General features: G+C 38.2%; 1 protein-coding gene across 4 annotated transcripts in view; it reads right to left on the minus strand.

Moving 5' to 3' along the window:
• The window catches only part of LOC101882086 (ras-specific guanine nucleotide-releasing factor RalGPS1-like), a 325,318-nt gene that overhangs the window by 243,366 nt on the left and 62,018 nt on the right, over positions 1-19,934 (minus strand). For all 4 annotated transcript variants that reach the window (XM_073951912.1, XM_073951909.1, XM_073951911.1 and 1 more), the window contains exon 5: positions 12,748-12,831. In XM_073951912.1, coding sequence (XP_073808013.1) covers positions 12,748-12,831 — 84 coding nt within the window. The remainder of the gene's footprint in view (positions 1-12,747; positions 12,832-19,934) is intronic.

Below are 19,934 nucleotides of genomic sequence, written 5' to 3' on the forward strand. Positions count from 1 at the left end.
CCCTACAGAGGTTTGGTAGAAAGACTGGTAGGTAAGTAGGTCACGTGACATACATTTCAACACATAGGAGTTCAACTGTCTAGAGATACACTAGGGAAGGGGGTGAGCGCCAACCCGTGTATTTTTGGTTAAGTGGTTAGTTAGTGTAGTTTAGGTAAGACGTCTTGGACGTTGAAGATTTATTTTTCACACTATTGTTTATTAGACTAGATTAGCAGGGTTTGATATTAGTAAGACTGTTTGGTTTTGATTGTTTCTTTGCTTTAGCGCCACCCATAGCCAGTCTTTCTAATTTAGGTTTTTGTTTTGGTTGTGAATTGTAAATATTGTAAATAGCTCACTCACTGCTTCACTTATCACCACTTGTAATAAATCACTTTACTTGCACAGCAATTCTTGTATGTGGTCATTACTTTGAGTTAAATTTTTTTTGAGTGTTTGTTTGAACAAAATCCTTGATCAAGTGTGCAACCCCACTTCCCTAGACTGCCCAGGGGTTGTAACAGAGCCCAAGCCGGGCCTGTTGGTGTTTCTGTGTGGAGTTTGCATGTTCTCCCCATGTTGGCGTGGGTTTCCTCTGGGTGCTCCAGTTTCCCCCACAGTCCAAACACATGCGATATACAGTAGGTGATGTAAAAAAGCTCAATTGGCCCCGTTTGTGTGTGAAAGTGAGTGTATGGGTGTTTTTCCCAGTGATGGGTTGCAGCTGCAAGGGCATCTGCTGCGTAAAACATATGCTGGATGAGTTGGCGGTTCATTCTGCTGTGGCGACCCAGATTAATAAAGGGACTAAGCCGAAAAGAGAATGAATGAATTTTTTAGGGGTCACCACAGCGGAATGAACCGCCAACTTATTTTAAGCCAACGCCAACGTTTTTACGCAGCGGATACCCTTCCAGCCGCAACCCATCTCCGGGAAACATCCACACACACACACACACTCATACACTATGGACAATTTAGCCTACACAATTCACCTGTACCGCATGTCTTTGGACTGTGGGGGAAACCGGAGCACCCGAAGGAAACCCACGTGAATACAGGGAGAACATGCAGAACTCCACACAGAAACGCCAACTGAGCCGACGTTCGAACCAGCGACCTTCTTTTTGTGAGGCGACAGCACTACCTTTTGCGCCACTGCATCGCCCAATAATGGAACTAAGCCGAAGGAAAACAAATGAATGAATTTAAATGCAACAGAAAAATAAGTACACCAAATTAAAGATAAGCATCTGAATTTAGGAGTTTGTTCAGGTCACGTTCATCAATAGAAACACATTCATACAGTACTTGACTTATCATTTCTGAAATACTAATATTTTGCTCAACTGGACTGTGATTTGTTTATCCTGATGACTGTAATATTCTGTAATCACCAGGGACGGTTCTTCAAAAGGTTTAATCCGGATAAAATTCATCCAGATTTAGTAATCCTGTTTTTGCGATCCGTGATCACGTAATCCAGCTTACTTTTTGAGCCAGTTTTTTTAAAGCAACATCGGATTGGATCAATCTGATCTGGATAGGAACTTTTCAGGATCACTAAATCTAGATAACCAGTGCTCAAACAGCACAGAAAATCACAATGTAGAACTATAGAAATGTAAAGAGTAGAATTGCATGGGGTCAATATAACTTTTTTTTAATGAAAATTAAGAAATTTAAATAATTATTAAAATAATAATAATAATAAATAATAAGAAAAACAAGAAAAACAACACCCCATTCTCTTTAAGCAGTCCGCTCATCTGAGACCTACAACACTGTACATTGAGGATATTTATAATAAGTTTCAAATATAGATGTAAATTAAAAAAAAAAACTTAATGTCAAAAACTCCACAATAAGTTCAGACTTCCTCATCTGATGTGGAGAGAGACCAGCTTGTCTGAGCGTAGCCTTTAGGAGGCGGATCTCAAGTCTGGCCTTGGTTTGCTGCAGTTTGTTCAGAGTCAGTTGTTCCTCTGCCAGATGAAGCTGTGCTTCTGCACTTTCAGTCTCTTTTTGCAATTGTTGAAAGAGATTTGAAAAAATCAGTGATTGCCATTCTTTGCTTTTTTTATACTGTAATCACTGCATGCATCACTAAAAAATATACAAAAAAAAAATACATTTTTAAAGTTTTCATTGCATTTTGATTATGAAATCCACGCTAAATCCACCCTTCTGATGGGATCAGTTTAATCCAGGTTTTTTGGATCAAAGTGATCCAGATCCTACAAAAAAGGTCTGAAAAACCCAAACTAAAGGTTTGATCCGGATCAAAACCAAGATTGGATTAGGTGATCTAATCCGATTATGTAATCCGTTTTTTTCTTTTGAAAAACCCATTTTCAGATTTTATCCAATCCCTTATCCAAAATCCTACTGGATTACTTTTGAAAAACCGGGCCTAGAATGTAGTGTTAGCCAGGACAAAGCTTATACTGGCCTCTTCAAAGTGAGTCCGTCATTAATTAATCTTTCTAAAAATGTCAAAAATGGGTTTTGTTATCCAGAGAAAACATTGTGGAAATTCTGACGACACTACTCCTCCTTTGTTTCATAAATGTAAGAGACACTCCGGTGTCATCTTTATGAAGATAAATACAAAACCATCACGTCATATTCATGGAGTTATGATTTAAAGAAAATGAGCCTGAAAAGCGGTTGCCAGATGTCCAGTTTTCCAGCAGCTGCAGTGTAAGAACAGCTGGATTAACTTAAAATGTAAGAGCGCTGCTTTACTAGATAAGCCAAGTGTGCGATGATGTCATAGTCTATAGCTCATTATCAAATCATTTACACATTAGGAGGGCTCTGGTTGGTATAGAAAGCGCTTGCATTTCTTGGCTCTGAGATGATGGTACTTTTTTTTCCAAAGTGGCTGTAAAGTGGGTTTTACCAAAAGCGCAGAGCCTCGACCCCTTCATGAAAGAGGGTGAGCTCATCTGGTTCATTCCTGCTCATAATGCCTTTAAAAATGCGTTTGAAAGCTCCTGTTACTGCTCCATAAATAAGAACTTGTTAAAGAGGGTTACAATATTGCTGTGCTGTTGCCATGACAAGAGAACACAATGTTACTACAAGAAATACATTGTTTCTTTGCTACAGAGTTGCTGTGCTTGCGCTGTGTTGACAGGACAGTGTTACTTTGTTTGTTACATTGGATTTTTTGCTTTGCGACAGAGTTTCTGTGCTGTTGCCATGAGGATGTAACGGTGTTGCTAACTGTTACAATGTTTTTACATTGTTTCTACAAAGAGATTATGTGCTGTTGCCATGACAATGGTACACATTACAAAAGGAGTTACATTCTTTCTATGCTACGCAGTTTCTGTGCTGTTGCCATGATGTCAGAACAATGTTACTATGGGTGTTACATTGCTTCTTTCCTATGCAGTTTATGTGCTGTTGCCATGACGTCAGAACAATGTTACTATGGGTGTTACATTGCTTCTTTCCTATGCAGTTTCTGTGCTGTTGCCATGACATCAGAACAATGTTACTATGGGTGTTACATTGCTTCTTTCCTATGCAGTTTCTGTGCTGTTGCCATGACGTCAGAACAATGTTACTATGGGTGTTACATTGCTTCTTTCCTATGCAGTTTATGTGCTGTTGCCATGACGTCAGAACAATGTTACTATGGGTGTTACATTGCTTCTTTCCTATGCAGTTTATGTGCTGTTGCCATGACGTCAGAACAATGTTACTATGGGTGTTACATTGTTTCTTTCATACGCAGTTTCTGTGCTGTTGCCATGACGTCAGAACAATGTTACTATGGGTGTTACATTGCTTCTTTCCTATGCAGTTTATGTGCTGTTGCCATGACGTCAGAACAATGTTACTATGGGTGTTACATTGTTTCTTTCATACGCAGTTTCTGTGCTGTTGCCATGATGTCAGAACAATGTTACTATGGATGTTACATGGTTTATTTGCTACGCAGTTCTGTGCTGTTGCCATGACGTCAGAACAATGTTACTATGGATGTTACATTGTTTCTTTGATACACAGTTTCTGTACTGTTGCCATGACATCAGAACAATGTAACTATGGGTGTTACATGGTTATTTGCTATGCAGTTTCTGTGCTGTTGCCATGACGTCAGAACAATGTTACTATGGGTGTTACATCGTTTCTTCCCTATGCAGTTTCTGTGCTGTTGCCATGACGTCAGAACAATGTTACTATGGATGTTACATTGTTTCTTTCCTATGCAGTTTCTGTGCTGTTGCCATGACGTCAGAACAATGTTACTATGGGTGTTACATCGTTTCTTCCCTATGCAGTTTCTGTGCTGTTGCCATGATGTCAGAACAATGTTACTATGGGTGTTACATTGCTTCTTTCCTATGCAGTTTCTGTGCTGTTGCCATGACGTCAGAACAGTGTTACTATGGGTGTTACATTGTTTCTTTGATACGCAGTTTCTGTGCTGTTGCCATGACATCAGAACAATGTTACTATGGGTGTTACATTGTTTCTTTGATACGCAGTTTCTGTGCTGTTGCCATGACATCAGAACAATGTTACTATGGGTGTTTCATTGTTTCTTTGATACGCAGTTTCTGTGCTGTTGCCATGACATCAGAACAATGTTACTATGGGTGTTACATTGTTTCTTTGCTACACAGTTTCTGTGCTGTTGCCATGACATCAGAACAATGTTACTATGGGTGTTACATGGTTTATTTGCTACGCAGTTTCTGTGCTGTTGCCATGATGTCAGAACAATGTTACTATGGGTGTTACATTGCTTCTTTCCTATGCAGTTTCTGTGCTGTTGCCATGACGTCAGAACAGTGTTACTATGAGTGTTACATTGTTTCTTTGATACGCAGTTTCTGTGCTGTTGCCATGACGTCAGAACAATGTTACTATGGGTGTTTCATTGTTTCTTTGATACGCAGTTTCTGTGCTGTTGCCATGACATCAGAACAATGTTACTATGGGTGTTACATTGTTTCTTTGCTACACAGTTTCTGTGCTGTTGCCATGACATCAGAACAATGTAACTATGAGTGTTACATTGTTTCTTTGATACGCAGTTTCTGTGCTGTTGCCATGACGTCAGAACAATGTTACTATGGGTGTTACATTGTTTCTTTGATACGCAGTTTCTGTGCTGTTGCCATGACGTCAGAACAATGTTACTATGGGTGTTACATTGTTTCTTTGATACGCAGTTTCTGTGCTGTTGCCATGACGTCAGAACAATGTTACTATGGGTGTTACATTGTTTCTTTGATACGCAGTTTCTGTGCTGTTGCCATGACATCAGAACAATGTTACTATGGGTGTTACATTGTTTGTTTGCTACACAGTTCTGTGCTGTTACCATGAAGTCAGAACAGTGTTACTACGGGTGTTACATTATTTCTTTCCCACACAGTTTCTGTGCTGTTGCCATGACGTCACAGCAATGTTACTTTGGGTGTTATATTGTTTCTTTGCTACATAGTTTCTGTGCTGTTGCCATGACGTCAGAACAATGTTACTATGGGTGTTACATTGTTTCTATGCTACGCAGTTTCTGTGCCGTTACCATGATGTCAGTACAATGTTACTATGAGTGTTTCATTGTTTCTTTCCTACACAGTTTCTGTGCTGTTGCCATGACGTCAGAGCAATGTTACTATGGGTATTGTTTCTTTGCTACAGTATCTGTGCTGTTGCCATGACGTCAGAACAGTGTTACTGTGAGTGTTACATTGTCTCTTTAGTACACAGTTTCTGTGCTGTTGCCATGACGTCAAAACAATGTTACAGGCATTGTTACATTGTGTTCTGACATCATGAACTGTGTAGCAAAGAAAAGTGTAATTATGATTGCTACAATATTCCTGTGATACTAGAGATGCACCGATCTCAATAGTTGGATCGGATATTGATTCGATGTCACATATTTTTGCTGGATCGGGTATCAGTTAGCTGGTACCAATCCAAATCCAATCCTGCGCATACGCTATATTCTGTGTAATTTATAAGCCAACAAAAGCCATGAAGGTAGCCTATTATAAAGCACTACTATACTATATCCCAACTGTTTTAAAGCCAATCTATAGTTTAATGTGAAGCACAGATGAATAATTATGTGCTTAAATTCATGTTCAGTTCAGCGCTTCCCGCCCCTGCGCCTGTTAATCATACTTTCAATCCATTCACAATTCAAACAGCGAGTCATGTTCATGACAACACGAAAAACTCTCTCCAAGACTATTTGTTACTGTTGATATAAGTAATCAGTGGAGAAATGCATTTAATTTTGCATTAAACGGGTTCATTTTTATATGCAACAAGTTCATTGCCATTTCTAAATCATGTTGCGATGTGTCTGTTAGATCAGCAGATTTCATTCACAACACTGGAGTAGAGAGGGTTATTACCTGCTCTTCACACACAAAGTAGGTGTACCTGGAATTTTGAATTAGAAAAGGCTCAATAATACATTGGACAGATCCTCAATGCACTGATTTCTTCCCTTTGTGCTGCTGTTTTGGAAGTGTCCGCAGATACCGGAGGGCTGCGCCTGTGTCTCAGTAACGCTTCATTCAGGCGAGGCTAGGCAGACGCGACATGCTCTGCTCCATAAGATTATTCTTACAATGAGTTTCTGTTCTCTCACCCTTCCAACTGAGTTTATTGTTGTAACCCCGCCGTGTAAAGTGCTTTGAGTGCCCAGAGAAGCGCTATTTAAATGTAAGGAATTAATATTATTATTATTATTAATATTAATGTACAGTACATCAAAGAACAGGCATTGTTTAAAGCAGGACGCACTCTTGGGTGGCTAAGATCTGTGTCTTTCCAAAGGCTTGAATCCAGATCATCATGTTCAGCTTAATGATGTCATAAAACCGGGACATCGGCAGCCAAGAGAGCAGGAACTCAGCTCGGCCGACTGAGGGAAAACTACACTCGCTAAGATCATTTCAAAAGGAAAAAGAGCAGAGGGGAACTTTTATGCAATTTCCACAAACTCCAGACTAAAACACGCTAGTGCAAATCCTCCTATTTAACATGCACCATAAATGTAAAAGTGGGTCATCTACTGTCTGCTTTACACGTTTATTGAGCTTTCATAATATTGTAAATATGACAAACTGGGACACGGCGGCTAATCTAATTATGCGTTAGATTTAACGAGACAGATTTAAAATCAAATTCACACCAGGCTGAACATTCATAAATAAGCAGAACCTAAAAATTCAGTAAAGATTCATTTATGGCCAAACGCTTCTAAATTAGCTTGAAAACTTATTTTAGGATTAACTGCTTCTTGAGCTTTTCAATGCAAAAGCATCAACAAGATTTCATAACAATCAACACTTTAAACAATCCATCCATGAGCAAAAGTGTCTGACAAACACTCTCCTAAAACGTTTGCGAGCTGAGATTTACTACCAAAGCGAAAGAATACAACAAAAACAGTTCTCTAGTAAGTTTGCACACAAAGGGCTCTATTTTGACGGTCCATGCGCAGAGCGCAAACGCTTTCAGGGCGTGTCAGAACGCATTTTTGCTAATTTAAGGACGGGAAATCTGCCTTGCGCCGTGGCGCATGGTCTAAAAGGGTTGAGTTTATTTTCTTAATGAGTTAGAGGTGTGTTTTGAGAATAAACCAATTACAGTCTCATCTCCCATTCCCTTTAAGAGCCAGCTGCGTCGCGCCAAGAGCGCATTCGCTATTTACAGGACGCAAAGTAAGTCTAAGTGGAAAAAATGAGCATTTCACTAGAAAACAGTTAACAGTTTTTTTTTTCTTTACAGAAAACTGTTAAACAGAGCATCTACTGCGTGAGAATGAGAGATAATGGATCTACTTTCACTTTCGCTCTTGGATAGGGAAACCTTTACGCACAGACATCAATTAGTCTATAAATAATTAATTGTGTTTGTTAAGCGCAAATATTCATTTCAAAACTATTTCTAAATTCAGTTCTAATTTCCAGCAAACGAATAAATGAACAATAATAACAAAATGTGCTCAAAAACCTGAGTTATATCCTAAAACACATGCTGTGACCCATATGGTCTAAAACCTGACAGGTGGGCAAATCTAAGCTTGTTTTTAATAAAACAAATATAAATATGGATATAATAAATAATACTGCTAATAATAATAACATTATACAAAAGCAAATTGTTATGAATGAACTGAAAAAGCCTCCTGAGATGAAGAAGACATAAAAGCAGTGATTTTTCATATTTATGTAGGCTAGAAAATAATATGTTTGTAATATTTTAATCCTTTATATTTATATCCTATATCTATTCTTATTATATCCTATATATATACCTATATATATATTGCTCTCTTGTGTGTATTAAGCAGTGTGTAAGCGAGGCGCAACTTTGCACTGGAGTTTAGACCGGGTTTGTTTTGGTCTAATGAAAAATCTATTATAGTTTCTCAAAATAGCGACGCGCCAGCGGTCCACCTCAGAACGCCTCCCTTTTTAGACCAGAACGCCTATGGGCGCACAAATGAGCGCTAATGCATTTGCTATTTAAACAGCGTAGCGCAACGCCTTAAAACGACTCTTGCGCCAAGCTGAAAGTAGCAAACAAGTATTGCGCCGCGCCTTGCGCCACATTGCGCCGGGTGTATGATAGGGCCCAAACACAGCAGATATCATTGGCCAAAATACTAAGAAACTGGCGTGAAGTTATTCAATGCTTTTTCTTCAATAAAAATCAGCCATAACCATGATTTTACTGTAGTAACACTATCAGGAATAATTGGCAGAAATGTGACACGTTCATATGAATTTATTATTAACCTATTGAATATATTAATGAGGAATGTAACATGGGTTTTTATTTGTGCTACATAACATTAGTTTGCTTTATTTCATAAGAAATGTCACAAAGTTGGATTACTTTTTTTACCATAGTAGTTAAGTTGTTTTACAGTCTTTTTATAACATACCGCAAAGTATATTACATAATATATACTTTTTACTTTAAAAGATTGTAAGACAAGGCTGTTATAATCTTTACAGACCAGGGCTAAATGCTTAATTTTTCTACTGGCTTGGTCGGGCAAGTGGTAAAGATTTTTCTATTTCTATACCACATATTCAAGTAAAGGATTGTAAACGATCAAAGTTTCTACATTACGAACTGCTTCCCTCTGGTAGAAGATATAGGCCCAGTTTCACAAGCATGGCTTAGATTAAGCCAGGACTAAGGCTTAGCTAAATGATGCTGTTTAGGCCACATTTATAAAAATGGCCTTAGAAAAACATATTACTGGTGTGCACCGGAGACAAAAAAAGGACACTGACGTATTTTAAGACATCTCACCGCAAGTTATTTTAAGTTGAGACAGCTTAAACAAGCAATTTAATCTTGACTAGCCTTAAACCTTGTTTGTGAAACCGGGGGATAGAGTCATAAAGTATAGGTTAAACCGCTATAAGAAATCCTTTGTACCCATTTCAGTGGGCTTATTTAGCAAGAGTCTATCTTAATTAGCATTATAAATGTTGTAACTGTTGTTTTGTATTGTTTTTTATTGATTGTTTAGTGAATGTCTGCAGCAATATGCTAATTTCCTGTCAAGGACAATAACGTTTTTTTTTTTACTACTACTAAAGGAGGTCGAGCCCTCACATTTATGGCTCCTAAACTCCGGAATAGCCCTCCTGATAATGTCCGAGGCTCACACACTCTGGCAGTCGTCTAAACTAGATTAAAGACCTATCTTTTTAGCAAAGCATACACTCAGTGCATCACTTAGCAGTATGACGAATGTGCTCCACACAGGTTTCTGCATCTTGTTTAAATACACTATGAACAGCAGCTACGCTAATTATTATCTTTACTCTCTATTTCCACCTGGGGATACTCATCCTGAGGCCCTCATACTATACAGCGGCACCGATTCGATCCTAAACCAGCGTGATGATCCCAAGGTTTCCATTATCCTGGACTAGGCCGTATCCTGAGCAGCTCCTGTGGTGGTCATGGAGGAGTGGAGAACATGAGACTGATTCCTCTGACTCTCCAGGGACAGACGAGTCTTCGCTGAGGTCCAGCATTCTCCAGCGCCTAGACTGCAGCTCTGCACACGACGTTTGGCCAGAGGAGAAATGATCATGCCCAACTGAGCCTGATTTCTCTCGAGGTTTTATAATTCTTCACTTTCGCCAATCGGTGAATTTTTTTTTCTCTCTCTGCTGTCGCCACTGGCTTGCACGGTTTGGGATCTGTAGAGCTGTGCATCGATGGATTTGCTCTTCAGTGTTTGGACTCTCAGTAGTGATTATTAACCACACTGATCTGAGCTAAACTGAACTGAACTTAAACTCTGGAAACGGAACTGACACTGTTTCAATTTACTATGATCTTCTTTGTAAAGCTGCTTTGACAATTTATATTGTAAAAGTGCTATAGAAATAAAGGCGAATTAAATTGATTGAATATTAAATGTAGCATCAAAATAAGCCAAATGTAGTTGGCTTGCTAACTATAGTAACTATGTATAGCTAACTATAGTATTTGCTAAAATCTAAATAAAACTCAATGTTGTGCTTTCATGACTAATATCAGACAGGATATACAGTACAGTTGCAATCAAGTTTCCCAATCAAAACCCCTGAGTTATTAGCCCGCCTGTTTATTTTTTTCCCCCAATTTATATAGTATACGCAACATATAGTGTAGTACAGTAGATCAGATCATTTACATGCATGTAAATATTGTTCCAAAAGGAAGATTTACACAGTAAACTGAATCCTGGAGTGTTAATCTGAAGAGAATGTGCACAATATCAACAACATGATTTGATGAGATGAATATTTTCCAATATAAAAGCACGGCCACATGTGGAATAAAGCCTGATGGCCAAAGACACTTCTCCGTTTCCCCTTAAACATCGGCTAAATCTGCTGCTGGAAAACTAGAGTACACCAGACTGGAAATCTGTGAACTGCGTTTCCATCAGGCTGATAATGGTTTTGTGGCTGGTTTTAGAATCTGCCAGAAGCACACACTATACCCCCACACACGCGCGCACACACACACACACACACACACACACATCTGGAAAAGCAGACGGATGAGGAGATGAAGAAGTGCAGAGATTCGTTGCGGTGACACACAGATGAGCTGAATCTTCATCATGTCTGTATTAGTCAACATCAGGCTTTAGTTTCATTTTTCGGCTTCAGTCTTGCTTTATGTCATGATTATGAGCTGTTTTAATGTATTTTCGTGTGTTTTTGATCAAATACAATGCTTAATAGACACCTAATCCAATATAATGTTTAACATAAATTAATCTAATACAATCTTTGATCTTTGGTATCGGACAAGAGTGTTGTGCACCACTAGAGCAGATGGTAAAATACAAAACAAAATAAAAATGTATAATAATGAAATGAAACAGATGAATATATTTGATGCTTGGTCAAATAAATAAATAAATAAATAAATACAATTAATTTAATTACTGATAGAATTAAAATAAACAAGTATAAAATAAATAAAGTAATACACTATTTTTAATACAATAAAATCTATACTACAGTAAAATAAATGCTAAATTAAAAAGGTTAAGATTTTTTTTTATAAATGCACAAATACAAAACATTTATACAAAATTTAAATTAGAAACTTGTATTAACATTAATATAAAACACTATTTGTACATTGAAAATAATTTGTGCCAAAACAGTAAAATTATTAATTAAAAAATAATAATATATATATATATATATATATATATATATATATATATATATATATATATATATATATATATATATATATATATATATATATATATATAATAATTCAAATTACTTGATTCTAAAATAAAGAACAGCACAAATAAAATAAAATGATGAAAATATAGATAAAAACTAAAAACATACAATTGCACAAAATAATACAAATGTAATAACTAAAATTAAATTAGAATATAACACATTAATATAATATAAACTACACTGAATTTGTGCAACCCTAATAATAAAAAATCTAATTAAATAAAATTTTATTAAATTAAATATTGCATTAAATATTCAAATAAAGTAAACACAAATAAAATAAAAGGTAAAACACAAATAAAATAAATCTCACATAAAATAAAGTAAAAAAATAAAATAAATGTTAAAAAATGATTTGGTAAAATGGTAAAAACACTTAAAGAGAAACCCCTATGATGAAATTAAATAAAGCAAACCATATTATTAGACAAAATAAGGTAAAACATTAAAATGTAATAATATAAAGTAAAACATTCAAACAAAATAAAATACTAATATGAAAAGCACTACAATCAAATTAAATTTTAAAATGAAATAAAATACTTAAAATAAAACAATAAAATAAAATGCAAAATAAAATAAAACAAAAAAATAAAAGCATTACAATGAAATAAAACACTAAAATAAAAAAGCACTAAAGTCAAATAAAATGAAAAAATAAATAAAATAAAACATTGAAATGAAATAAAAAACTAAAATAAGGAAAAGTACTACAAAACAATCAATACTAAAATAAAATAAAGCATTAAAATAAAATAAAATACTAAAATAACAAAAAGCACTAGAAAAAAAACAATACTAAAGAAAAAAATAAAATAAAAAATAAAATAAAGCATTAAAATTAAAAAAAAAATCTAAATTAAAGAAAAGCACTACAAAAATATGATACTAATAAAATAAAATAAAATTAAATAAATAAAATAAAATTAAATAAAATAAAAAAAATTAAAATTAAATAAAATAAATAATCCAACCTTACCTGGTTGAACCTCCTGGTGAAGGCAACAACATTGGGAGCCAAAATGTGTTTCTCCTTTTTGCTCCAGCCACAGCTTGCTAGCTCCTACAACACAACACACACAAACAACAGTCATTTAAAAGAGTAAACACAGTCTAAATCAATTTCACAGACGAGTCCTGAAAGGTCGCAGTGCTGCTTTACATGTGTTTTAATCCATTCAAAGTGCACTTGGTTCCCAGCAGGCCTGAATTAGCAAACGCTGAAGATAAACAAGTGTAACCCAAACCCAATTCACTGACCATTCCACATGTTCATTCTGCTTTGTGGAAGACTGAGTTTCTTCTACCAATAAATAATTATGTCCAGGAAATTATTTCAGCAGTCGACCCCCAAACAAACGCAACACTGCAGAGTTTACATTATTTAAGTCTTGATCACAACGAACATCCTTTTTGCAGGGAGAGGCGACTCTTTTTTTTTTTTTTTTAAATGCTTTATTATTTATATAGCACTTTTTTTTATAACACAGCATTTCCCAAAGTGCTGAACACAATCATTCATTGATTCATTCATATTCCTTCAGCTATTCCGGCATATGTTTTATGCAACGGATGCCCTTCCAGCTGCAACCCAGTACTGGGAAACACCCATACACACTCACATTCACACACACACACAATTAAGTACATCTGTTTGGACTATGGGGGAAACTGAAGCACCCGGTGGAAACCCACGCCAACACGGGGAGAAAATGCAACCTTGAGCCAGCACCCTTCTTGCTGTGAGGTGACAATGCTAACCACTTAGCCACCATGAACACAATCAATACTAATTAAAATAACAAAAGCCACAGCATGTAAATAACTAAAGCATAACAACAAACCCCTCAACATGCAATTTCAAAAGGTTTTTATAAACTAAGTAAAGATGCATAACCGTACGTTCACACCGAAAGCGGTGACCAAGGTGGCTGCCTTGGCGACAACGCTGTCTGCCTTCAGCTCCGGCGGCGAGAGCGTCAAAACTCGCTACATTGATCTCAGATTTAAAGGAGCCATTGCAGCATATCAGTTACATTCCTGCATAAAACATGTTTCTAGCGTGAAAATGTTGCGCACTTCTTATCATATTCATATAACAATGGACGATCAAGTTGCGTGTATTGTGGCTTTGCTCTATTTATCCAATATGCGTCCATGGGTCCGTTCTTCATACGTGGATTACTCAGTTAGCTGGATTTGGATATTGACGATTTGACACGATTCAGGATCGTTTCGTTCTTCAAAGCTGATCCGAGTGTTGTTGTCATAGCAACAGTTCTGCTAGGTCAAACCTGATCGGGAGCAGGTTCAATTCATATAAACAGGATTAGATCGGCTCAGTTCAAGCAAAGATAATACAGAAAGTATGTTCCGAATTCTGATATTTTCTTACAGTAGTAGTTATATACACTTGGGGAAATGGTACATTTTTTTTTAACTATATATATAAAGTTATAGTCATTAATAAAATAAATTAAGATTTACATATTAATAAAACTTATGCAATCTGCACCCTCGAAATGAAAGTACAAAGACTGCCACCTGGTGGTGTAAAGAGAAAACTTATTGATATGAACTTTTTAGATCGCTTTAGTACAAATTGTGTATGATAGAAATGCACAATATGTCACTTTTTTTTACAGCAATAATACATTTATGCAGTCATAAACATGTTTTGATAGTTAATATGCCGGTGATTTGATGCTTCACAAAAGTTGCAGACGCCTTTACCAATATGAAAATGCTTTTGTAAACAACCAGTTATTCTTTACACCGATTAAAAAACGGCTACTATAATAAAGAAAATCTTTTCTTAATGTAGAACTAAATACATTGATTTGCATTGAAATACATGATGAATACTCTTGACACATGAACGTGTAAAGCCTGCAGCTCACAACAAATGTGGAAGGTTATTGCGTGTCATATTTAACAAACCGTTTACTGCTAATTTGATGTACTTTTGCACAGATGGATAATTGAATATTAATCAGATGATGTCATTACGCTGCTGTGCCGTCAGCCAATCGTTGCATTGCTGATCATGATTTCGAGGATCGATAGATCTGTCCTTCACAACACACGCAGCGATCTCAGATCAGTTCATCCAGACATTCTAATCTGATTCGCGAACTTGTTTGAAGAACCAAATTAGCGAGAGATCAGTTATCAAGATTAAAAGATCCAGGATCTGCCAAATAATCTTAGATCATTTAAGCGTGGTACGAAGAACAGACCCCATATGTCTGAAATATCTTGAAGCAGCTATACTGTTTTGTATGGTCACGTCGCGTGAGATTCCGCTTTTTTTAAAATAAATATATATAACATTAATGCACATCAGTAACTCGCCAGTAACTTATTTTATGCATGTTCCTGTAAGAAAACATTGTAAATAATAGGAAATTCGGTGACCACAATCATCAAACCCTTGGGAACAACTGTGGTCGGAACCAAAGTTCACAGGTCTGTGTTCTCTGAACTCCTCTCAAGCGGTGGAATTCTTCATTCTGATTGCTTGCTGCCGAACCGCGTCATAGCTCATTACCATAAAGTTGACTTGATTTCAACTCTCCTTGACGCCCACGCCGGCAAAGATACGTCGCACTGCTCCTTGCCGCTTATTGCCGCCGGCTCTCATTGATAAAGAATGACTTCCGGCTACTTTGACGCTCTCGCTGCTTTCGGTATGAACGTACTGTACGGTAATGCTGAAGTGGCAGCTTTTTCCAGCATTTTGGAAAGTCCAATACCCTACCTCACCATGGTACAAACAGAAAACCCTGATTTGATGACCTTACTATGCTTATATCTAGCGGTCGCCATTTTAAAGAACCAAAGCGAGGCTGCGGTGGGAACCACCCCTGAAGATTAGCACCTGCACTGTAAACATTGCAGCAACATGCCGTGGACTACAAACCTCCAGCGGTTGCAGAGATTTTAAAATGCAGAAATGGTGTAACCATCACTTTAATATCATACAGTAAGTTTAATTTAAACAATGAACAGCAGATTAGGCATCAAACAACATCACAATCTCTTTAGATTAATATGCTCAAGTGTCCTCCAAGGCTTCAGTTCATGGCACCAGTTAAACAACGTGGGGAGGCTCTCCTGCTTCAGCCTATGTAACCCGCGGAGCAGTAAAACACTGCAGTCCTCTGTAGCAGGCCTTTGTGTTGTCTGTAATAGTGCTGTCCCACTACTGACGTTTTAAAAACGTCTAATTCCCCGCTAACATTCAAGCGTCGCTGAGCGCGTTCATAAACAGCGCTGATTTACCATAGTATTCACCAGAGCTCATCAGTTTACCGCTCTTCACCCAGTGCAAACACAGACACTGGAGCGCGAAGCAGCCGTGAAGATCAGTCGATTCATCAAGCAGATCGATCGGCTCGTCTGTGTTTGTACTCGGTAAACAGCGGAGGGTGAACTGATGACCTTCTCGGCCAATCACAGTCATTTCTGTTGAGCACGTGAACACAAGGCAAATCAGTTTTAAGAAAGCCATCAACAGTGCCTTAAATGTTAGCGGGAAATAGACGGTTTTTCTTTTAATTCAGTATCATGACGAGTCTAATATAGTGAAAGAATCAGTTGATTAACTTTGATAAGTGAAGTTCCAAAACTAATTTCGAGAGGAGCACGTGATAGAATTGACTACAGCTGATCCCTATCACTAATCACTAACTAGCCAATCGGATCACTCTAAATTCAATATAAATATCCAGCCTAAACTTCATTCCTCATCTTCGTTTTTGGCAACCCCCCCCCATCCTTCCCTTCTCCCTCCTCCTGAGTTCGGGCGACACGGTGGCTAGCACTGTTGCCCCACAGCAAGGAGGTCATTAGTTCAAACACTAGCTGAGCCAACCGATACTCTCTGTGCGGAGTTTGTATGTTCTCCCCGTGTTCGCGTGGGTTTTCCCCGGGTACTCCGGTTCCTCCCAAACTCAAAAACCATGCAAGTTAAAGTCACAAGCACATACTACAAATTAGCGCCAATAGTGATTTATTTTTGGAGCTATCGAGAACTACCTGATCTCATATCCCTCCTAATGCTTATTGACCAGGCGGGAGCCTCGGGCTCATCTATCACAGAGCTCAGGGTTCTTTCCCGGGACAGCATGCCAAACTAGCTTAAATAGTCAAGCAGTATCTAAGGGTGCTTTCACACCTACACTTTTGTTTCGGAACGTGTCTCGATTGCCCAGTTAGCGCGGTTCGATTGGCATATGTGAACAGGGCAATCGCACTCTGTTCCGCGCCAAAGTAATCGCTCCGAGATCGCTTGAATGAGGTGGTCTCGGCTCGATTGAAACGAACCCTGGAGCGGTTCGATTGCAGTGAGAAAGCGATCCGATCCGAGCGCGGTTACATCACAGTGTTTTATGGATGTGTAATAGGCTTACAGCTATATGAAGAGAGAATTATGAGTAAGGCGGGAAGTTTAGCGAGTCTCCGGATGCCCGCAAACGAGTGATGATCTCCCGGTAATCTCGCGTGTCCCTCCCGGTCCTCAAATAGGCATCGTCGCGCACCCTTCTCACCCCTCCCCACCGCATCTCTCCTCAGACACATCGCGCGCGCACCCTGTCAATCCCCACCAAACCACCACCTCTCCTGACAGCTGAGCGGGACGCTGCAAAATAAACCCTGACACTCTGACTAATGTAAGGAGAGTTTACTCGCCCGTGACTTGTTTTAGCTCTTTTGGTCCGATTAGAAACTTTGCAATGTGAAAGCGAACCGCTCCAAGAGCAAAGAGCAACAATGTAACAATTGTAATCTCTGTTTCGGAACAACTGAATCGATTCACAGGTGTGAAAGCACCCTAAGTGTGAACTCTTGAAATGGCATCTAAAATGTGTGTTTGGGAAAGAAAACGTAGTGGCATTTCCCTTAACTTCCCAGAACGGACCTTCGGGTCACTCGGAAGGCTGTGAAATTATAAATGTGTGTCACTTTCTCTTGGCTGATAAGATATACAGCAGGCACACAACGTTCCTATGTAACTCCCAACGATACTTCCGGGTTTCTTCCCACCGCAGCTTCGATTTCGCTTTTAAAAATGATGGCCGCGTGAAATCAGTCAACGTGGGACAGTACAACACTCACTTTTAAAGTTATTTTTAAGGTTGACTAAAAGGTTTGCTAATGTCTGCGAGCATTTTGCGCACTTCTTAGGGGCCGTTCACACAGAATGCGCTTCTCCTTTCCAATGCTCTATTTTTCTTTAGTTGTTCAATGTAAATGTGCTTGATGGACATGTTTGACCATTGAGTCGCATGCACACAACTGCTTGTACAACTTGAAAGATCTTCAACTTTCCAAAGTAGTGCAGCTCATTACTATCAGTTCCACAGCAGTGGACCAATCAGAAGAGCTCAGAGGCGGGACAACCGTTACAAGCTTCTGTTTATAGTAGAAAGTTGATGTAGTAGAGAAATTAGTCTAATTCATTGTTTTGAAATCTGTTCCTGAGTGCCACAACTCGCATCTTCGAAGCAAAGACTTGATGTGTGAGCTCAGGAGTTAATGTGGTGATTGAGACGCAGCCACAGAGTTTGCTCAAACTAAACGCAACCCAAACCAGCTTTGTGCAACAGGCCTCAGGAGTCAAGGGCTTTGCAGGAGAGCAAACTCTCCGAACGCAGCCAACCGAATAAAGAGCAAACATGCGAAAGGTCAAAGGTGATGTTTTTAAGCTTCATTCCCAGAATGCCCTGCACTAAAGGGGATGAGCTGCGCTGCGGGCAGAACGAACTGAGCAGAAAAACTCCCGCTGCTCTCATTCACTGCACTATTCAAGACTTTTACAGCACACAGCATGACATACTGTAGATGATGGACACGGATGATGATCAAACGCATTCGCTGCACCTAGTACACTGAAACAAAGATTCAATTCAATTCAATTCAATTCAGCTTTATTTGTATAGCGCTTTTACAGTGTAGATTGTGTCAAAGCAGCTTCACATAAATGGTCATAGTAACTGGAACAGTGTAGTTCAGTTTTTAGTGTTTAAGTTCAGTTCAGTTTAGCTCAGTTCAGTGTGATTTAAAATCATTACTGAGAGTTCAAACACTGAAGAGCAAATTCATCAGCGAATTTACTAAATGTAGAAGGTAACTAGCTGCAAAGAATGTATATGAGCTGAATTAAAATAAATTTAATATAGTAATCTTCAACTTGTAAACAACAAATGTTTTAATGATTTGTGATCTGTGACTGTTAAACAGGGTTATTCCACTAAATAATCATTTCTTAAGTCTTCAGAAGTTATAGCGTTGGTGTTGTGTTGTCTAAAAATGTATGAAAACATGCCTAAATAAAAAAAGACACTGGAAAAATGTATATATAAAAACAAAGCACTAAATGTCTACAATATCTACTTTTAAAAATGTGTAAGTAATATCTTTTACTCAAACACATAAATTTAAAAGCAGATTATATATTAATTTTAGTATATGTACACACGCACACAAATTCACTCCCTGGCCACTTTAGTAGGTACACCTGTCCAACAGCTTGTTAACGCAAATTTTTAATCAGCCAGTTACATGGCAGCAACTCAACGCATTTAGGCATGTAGACATGGTTAAGATGATCTGCTGCAGTTCAAACCGAGCATCAGAATGGGGAAGAAAGGTGATTTAAGTGACTTAGAATGTGCCATGGTTGGTTTTTGAGTATTTCAGAAGCTGCTGATCTACTGGGATTTTCACGCACAACCATCTCTAGGGTTTACAGAGAATGGTCAGAAAAAGAGAAAATATCCAGTGAGTGCCAGTTCTGTGGGCACAAATGCCTTGCTGATAACAGACGTCAGAGGAGAATGGCCAGACTGGTTCCAGCTGATAGAAAGGCAACAGTAATTCAAATAAGCACTCGCTACAACCGAGGTCTGCAGAAGAGCATCTCTGAACACACAACTTGTCCAACCTTGAGGAGAATGGGCTACAGCAGCAGAAGACCACACCGGGTGCCGCTCCTGTCAGCTAAGAACAGGAAACTGAGGCTACAATTCACACAGCCTCAGCAAAACTGGACACTAGAAGATTGGAGAAACGTTGCCTGCTCTGATGAGTCTCCATTTCTGCTGCAACATTCAGATGGTCGGATCAGAAGTTGGTGTCAACAACATGAAAGCATGGATCCAT

This window comes from Danio rerio, chromosome 5, assembly GCF_049306965.1.
Source record: "Danio rerio strain Tuebingen ecotype United States chromosome 5, GRCz12tu, whole genome shotgun sequence".
Taxonomy (NCBI): domain Eukaryota; kingdom Metazoa; phylum Chordata; class Actinopteri; order Cypriniformes; family Danionidae; genus Danio; species Danio rerio.